At 37.8% G+C, this 7,017-nt stretch overlaps 1 protein-coding gene and 1 pseudogene across 1 annotated transcript; both read right to left on the reverse strand.

Annotated features, from left to right (window-relative positions):
- Window positions 1–1,035: 1,035 nt before the first annotated feature.
- On the reverse strand, window positions 1,036–2,040 carry LOC122408487 (trichohyalin-like). The gene has a single exon (XM_043415279.1). It carries the CDS (start codon window positions 2,038–2,040, stop codon window positions 1,036–1,038), a length of 1,005 nt encoding a protein of 334 aa, XP_043271214.1.
- Window positions 2,041–2,731: 691 nt separating this feature from the next.
- On the reverse strand, window positions 2,732–5,333 carry LOC122408488 (putative nuclease HARBI1; annotated as a pseudogene).
- Window positions 5,334–7,017: the final 1,684 nt, after the last annotated feature.

Consider the following 7,017-nt stretch of genomic DNA (forward strand, 5'->3'; position numbering starts at 1 on the left):
TGATTGTCGCGCCAGCTGCATGAGGCGCTGCACTCACCGCCGCGGATCTTCCAAAACCCATATTCACTGAGGCGCACGCTTACAAATACCACATGATTTGTAAAGTTAGAAAATGTTTGCAACTCTTTTATAAAGTTTTGATATTTTTCGTAATAATTTTATTTTCAAAATATTACATTTCGTGAAAAAATTATGAATTTCATTTTGTTTATATTTTCATCAACTTTGGAAAAAAATCGAAATGTGGAAAAAATATTCCTGAAATTTATTATGTTTATGATATGAAACGAAATATCTTTCATAAAATTTTGATTTTTTTATGCAATTAAAAAAATATTGTCCATTCCCATTCCATTTCCTATTTTTTCATTATTCATTGTCCAATTTTCCGTTTTTTCGGTTAATTAAAGGAATATTTTCCTCTAATTTTGATTTTTTTGAATATTTAGAAAAGTATTTTACTCCAATTTTTTCTTTTCCGGGTAATTAGGAAAATATTTCCCTTCAATTTTTTATTTTTTGAATAATTAGAAAAATATTTGCCTTCAATTTTTTATTCTTGATTAATTAAAAATAATATTTCTACAATTTTTAATTTTCCAAGTAATTGGTATTACTTTTTTTTATATTTTCCATTTTTTTGATAATTAGTAATATTTTTTTTAATAATATATTTGTTTTCCCAATTTTTAATTTCTTCGTTGGCATTATTCAATTTCGAGGTAATAGATAATATTCCCTAACGAATTGTTAATTTTTCAATTGATTGAGATTTTCGAAAATATAATAATTATTTTCCAAAAAATTAGTTATATTACCCAGAACTACTCGCAAAAATATTATTTTTGCCGATCTCTGCCCTTATCGCACCCCACCCCTCCACCGTTACCCATGTTTCCGACATAACTATCACATCCCATTGTGTTATACCCTCCCAAAACTCCTCATCCTTATTCATTACTCCCGCTACATTCCAAAACCCCACTTTATATACCGCTTCTGTTTTTCCTTTGCGCTCCGTATTCCCCCTTCCTCTCATTTCTTCTCTTCCCTCCTCTCCGCCCCTTCCCCTTGCCCTTTTCCCGCCCTGTCCGTGCATCTCCCCTCGTCCTCGTTCCACACCAGGTCCTTTCCCTCCACCCACATCCTCATATATCCTACCCTTACCCTTTTTCCCTTTCTCCTCTCCTCGTTCGCCTGCCCTTCCACCAGCCATTTTATTCTCCTCTCCTCTTTCGTCAAATCATCTTCTATCCTTTCTCTATTCCTTTTCAACTTCACCTTTGCCCTCATTATTTCTATCTTCTTCTCCCTTCCCTCCAATCTGACTAGCACCATTCCCCTCCCTCCCTCGTCCACCCTCCCTATTCTTCTATTCTCTTTCCTGCCTCCTTCCACCCCTAAATTCTCCCATATCTTCTCAATTTCTCTCTCCCACTCTTCCCCTTCCGCCATCTTCACCCCTCTAATCACTATGTTGTTTCTCCTTTCCTCCCTCTCCCTCCTCTCCAACTCTCTTTCTACCTCCCTCACTCTCCTTCCAATCCCCTCCCCTCCCTCTCCCCCCGTTCCTCTTTCCTTCTTCAGCTCTACCACTCTACGCCCCAACTTCTCAATTTTCATTTTAAACATTTCCCTCTCTTCTCCCCACTGCCTTCTCATCTCATCGTGTTCCTTTCTCACCTCATCCGCCCACCTGTCGACCTTGCTCTCTATCCTCCCGCACTCCTCCCTTAACTCCTGCTTTAACAACTCCTTCATCATTTCCCCCACCCTTCTTACTATCTCGTCCGCGTCCCCTCCCTCTCTCTTCGGCGACCTGACCACTTTTCTACTTCTTTTGAACACTTCCTCCTCTCCTCCGTCTTCCCTTCTCGCCGTACCCTCCTCCCTTTCCCTCTTCTTCCTGTCCCCTGCCAGAATCGCCTCCATAATATTCCCTACACTGCCAGATCTAGCTCTCTCCTCCAGGCTCCTTACCCTCCCCACCCCTTCCCCCACTCCTTTCTTCCCCTGCTCACTTATCTCCCTGTACTCCATTATTGTTCCCCTTTACTCTCTCGCCCTCACTTTCTCTTAATTCTCACTTTCCTATCTTGCCTATCCCGCTCCTATCGCCACTTTCCTTCTTTCGCACGCTCCTACCTTGGCTGCATTCCAAAACCTGCTGGCAGCGCTGTGAGCACTCAGTACTGCGTTCCAAAACTACTTACAGCGCGCTGCGGCAGCATTTCGAAAAACTCTGACGTCACGAATTTTGTCGTCACTTCCTGCTGCGGCTGCTGCCGAAAAATAGGTGAGGCAGGAACAGTACAAGATGGCGGCCACTCTCGAGGAGGAAGAATTTTTGCTGATCGACTGCGATACTAATAATGAGTATAAAATTTATCTCTCCCCCGAAAACGCAAAAAAGGCTGAAATGGGTAAGTGAAATAACTTCTACGGCGTATTATAACGTGCACGGCAAACGGTTAATTTTCAGAAGAAAACAATTTATACCATAACGTAACCTCAAAATGCATAAATGCTATTTCACTGGTCAAAATTCAGGAAATGATTATTTCTTACAGTACATTATGATTTAATACTCCTATTTTTTTTTACAGATCCTCAGTTCGCATACAAACTTTTGGAAAGTGCAAGGAAAAATAACTTCGAAACGAACACGTTGAAGGAAAAGCAGGGTAATAATCATATTTGATACCTATTTCATAGATTTCATCATAGAGTTTCAGCTGCATATCTTTGTTTTAGCTGCAATAATCCCAGGCTGTAATGCGGTGGTGCAGTCTTTGATTTCTCCTGCAATTAAGCAAACTCCAGTCTCTTCTGCGAAGCTGCAGTCTTTGATTTCTCCTGCGATGAAGCAAACTTCAGTTTCTTCTACGATGCTACATTCTTCGGCTTCTTCAGCGATGAAGCGTGCTCCAGTCTCTTCTTCGATGCAGTATTGTTCGGTTTCTCCTGCAATGAATCAAACTCCAGTCTTTTCTGAGATGCTGCATAATTCAGTTTCGCCTGCGATGAAGAGAACTTCAAGAGAATCTGCTGCTATACCGTCTGCACTGCACGCTCCAGTATCGGCTGTAGAGAAAATTAATCCTAACGAAAACGGTAAGAATTGGAATAAATAGTTTACGTACACCCAAAATGTTGAAAATGGATTGAACAATACCTATACGCTATAAAATAATGTACGACTATTTCCAGATCAACATGTGTGGTCAAAGGCGGAAACATTGTTACTGATATCGCTGTATAAGGAACATTTATCAACATTTGAGAGTTCTAAAATTCCCGTAAAGCAATGTTGGAAGATCCTATCCCAACATCTTCATGATGCCGGATACACTATTTCACCTGTCAAATGTGGAACAAAAATACAATCATTAAAGAGATCTTATAAACAGGTGACAGACCACAACAAAAAATCGGGCAACAATCGCAAGAACTGGCAATAAGTCTGATAAAAAAAACGAAAATTTGATCAACGCAGTCTTGCAAAATGTAATATTAATTACTAGCTACTATTCAGACTTTTTTGAGGTTGAAAACACTTTAAATGTAACTGTAGAATAAGTGTTACAAAAAACGAAACTGTGATAAACGCGGAGTCATGCAAAGTGTAATATTAATTACCGGCTACTATTCAGTTCTTTTTGAAGCTGTAAACTTAGTGAAGGGAGTTAAAAACAACGAAAAAGAAACATGATTAGTGCCAATTCTTGAAACGCGTCATTCAAATGACTCGTAATTAAATGAATTACTTGTTCTTTCTAAAAGTCGTGTGATTTACGTGTGAAAAATTATAAAATAAACATGTTTGAAAAAAAAAATTCGCATTATGGAAATACTTACCTTCCCGGACTTCATTAAACTTTACGGGTGATTGAAAAGCCTGAATTTAGCCCACTATAAATATGCAATGTAAACGCAATCAAGTACAACGTCCTTTATTGTATAAAAATTCAAGTACACTTATTTCGATATTAAGTTTTTCAATAAACAACAATAAAACAAAATATATACATACAAACATAAAGGTAATTATTTATTACTACCAAGTCTTTTATTCTCGAGGACGCAAGTAAAACTTTAAAAACTAACAAACGTTATGTTGATTTTGAATATAATACACGATAGCATTACGCTTATCAATGCCTTGCTGCCGTACCGCTTCCGGCATAATACCAATATCTCCAAGTACTTCCTCTTGCTGTGCCAAAATTGGAATATCGATAATGTCATTTTGGATCAAGCAAATATTGTGCAAAATACAGCATGAACTGATATATTTCGGAATTAAATCGGTTCTCCTCATAGGCAATGTGTCTAATAGGCTGCGAAATCGACCTTTTAGCAGTCCAATTGTTCGCTCCACCATCATTCTCGATTGTGTTAACCGAGTATTGTACTCTATTTGAGCGTCTGTTAAATGACCATTATTTTTGAACGGAACCATAATATGTTTTTGAACACTATATGCGGTATCACCTAAAATGTGGCTGTCTTCAGGGAAATTTCTCGGAGTACACATTTTTTCAAACTCAGACAGCCTGAACACCCGCATATCGTGCACAGATCCAACCTGTCCTGTATGAATGTGAGTAAGCCGTAGCTCGTGGTCACATATAATCTGGAAAAAAAATCAATGTAAGTATCTTGTTTGATATATCTCAAAATGCTTAAAAGATAAAAATATTAAGAATTGAACTTCAATACCTGCAATTGCATAGAATGGTAACCTTTTCTATTTATATAGGCCTCTGGATTCTGTTTTGGCGCAGCAATTTTGATGTGAGTACCATCTATGGCTCCAATGACTTTGGGAAAATGAAATCTGTTTTCTACATGAGTCCAGATCTCTTCAGCTCGTGCTCTATCTGGCCATGAAATGAAAGTGTTGAGGTGTGAATACAGAGCGTCAACAACTGCATGTACTGATCTTCATGCTGTAGCTGTCCCTACATCAAAGCGATCAGCAACGCACCTGTAATAATAATCATTAATAGAACGACAGTTTCATATATTCGGATGATGTAAATAAAAAGGTTATTTCACACATTTTAGTTGAATCAACATGTGTTGGCATACATATTCCTCTTTACTCTAAACTGATACGGCTAACTAAGATAACTAAATTTATAAAGTACGCACTACTATTTTAATGATCAACATGCTGACAAGTAAACATCTCATTGAGGGTATGCGAAAAATAATTATCATTTACTAATAAAAATATCACTATGTTTCAAGGAAGTAATACTACTGAGCTTAGTATACCTGTATGAATTTGGGGTTGCCATCATCCACACAGCCAACAGCAACGTCTTTTCCGGTCTATTAGCTGGTCTACCAGTTCAGTGTACATTCTTCGCTAACTCATTCCCCAATAACTCCAACAAAAATTGAAATGTGGTCCGGGAAAGACTGAAATTATAATGTCAAATTTGATTATTATCATACAATCCGAATCGATAAAAGAAAATACTTCAGTGTTAAATATATGTTGCAAATATATTACCTTAGGGATAGAGAATACTGAAAAATACAAGAAAAAATATATGTACATAAAACATATATTTTTTTAGAAAATGAAAGCTTTTTAGGATAAAATCAAATTAGATAGGATCTTAAGAAAGTAGAAACAGATTTACAATGATTGTCAATCTGCGGAATGTTCATAGTAAGAACCAATAAACAAGATTAGGTATACAGTGGATTAGGAATTGACAATATCTCTTAAAAAAAAACCCTTCCACTACAGGAATTAATAGTTGTATTAATTTCTCAAACCAAGAAATTTGCTTAAACAAATATAAATTTTACTATAAACTTACCGAAAATGGTTTTTAAAATCTCTGTCACCGTATTGCCAAACAACATTTTCCACATAATTCTTGCATCGAATTTTAGCTGTACGCTGATGATCATTCTCAAGTGCAATTTCTACAATATTTTCGATTTCAGAGTCACTTGATTCATCACTTGATTCATTCAGCTCGGATAATAATACTCCAATAATGGCTAAAACTTTGCGTTCCGTCACCTTCATTTTTATGTTATACAATTCGTTTGTCTGGCGGTGTCGACCGGGAGTACTGTGAGTGACTGCGAGTAACGTTTTGAGCGTTCCAAAACTTTTGCAGTAAACCGCAATGGCAGCACGTTTTTTGTTTTGGAACGCTCCTCGCAGTATGCTTCAGCGACAGCACGCCACAGCGCTGCCAGCAGGTTTTGGAATGCAGCCCTTATCTTCCTTACCTCACTCTTTCCCTTGTCTTCCTACCTTACCTACCTGTTCCTCTCACCTACTTCCACCGTTCTCCGCTTGTCACTGTCTTACCTTTCCTCGTATTCTTTCTGCTAACTGCACTCTTCACTCTCTACCTAATTCACTCCTTAGCACTGTAACCTCTAACTTTTCACGCCCCCCTTTTTATCCCTGTTTTTTACTTCTCCCCAACTTACCCCCGTCACCCCTTTGCCGTCTCTTCTCTCGCCGCGGCTCTTACCCCCCTTTCCACTCTCACCTTTTCTCCCGCACAGCCCCTTTTTGCGGCCTTTCCCTTTATTTCCCGCACCTTACTATTCCCCACTGCTTCCCACTGTCACCGGAAACGGAAGTCCAACAAGAGTTATTGTCATAAATCTTCAAACTATGTTGATGAACTCAAGGAGAGGAAATAGAAATACACAACACACATATAGTCCACAGAATGAACAGAAATTGGTGTGGATAAACTGTAAGCTGAAGAGGTGAAAAAAAGGGACTCCGGAGGGCACGGCCAAACTAAATTTAAGGAAATATGACAAAAATACATTGAATAAGACATTTTTTTTTGATAAAAGTTTTAAAAAATTTATTGGATTTTATTTACATTCAACCAATTATTCATTTAAAAAAATCTATGTTTAGAAAGAATTCACGGTAAAAAAGAATGACACAATTAACTGATTACCACGAATTTATCAAGCACACGATACACACATCCCGAACTTCGCATTGTCAAAACA

The sequence above is a fragment of the Venturia canescens genome, chromosome 3 (genome assembly GCF_019457755.1).
Source record: "Venturia canescens isolate UGA chromosome 3, ASM1945775v1, whole genome shotgun sequence".
Lineage (NCBI taxonomy): Eukaryota > Metazoa > Arthropoda > Insecta > Hymenoptera > Ichneumonidae > Venturia > Venturia canescens.

Coding starts and splice junctions, on each gene's coding strand:
- LOC122408487 (XM_043415279.1), bottom strand. CDS start 2,040: ATGGAGTACAGGGAGATAAGTGAGCAGGGGAAGAAAGGAGTGGGGGAA.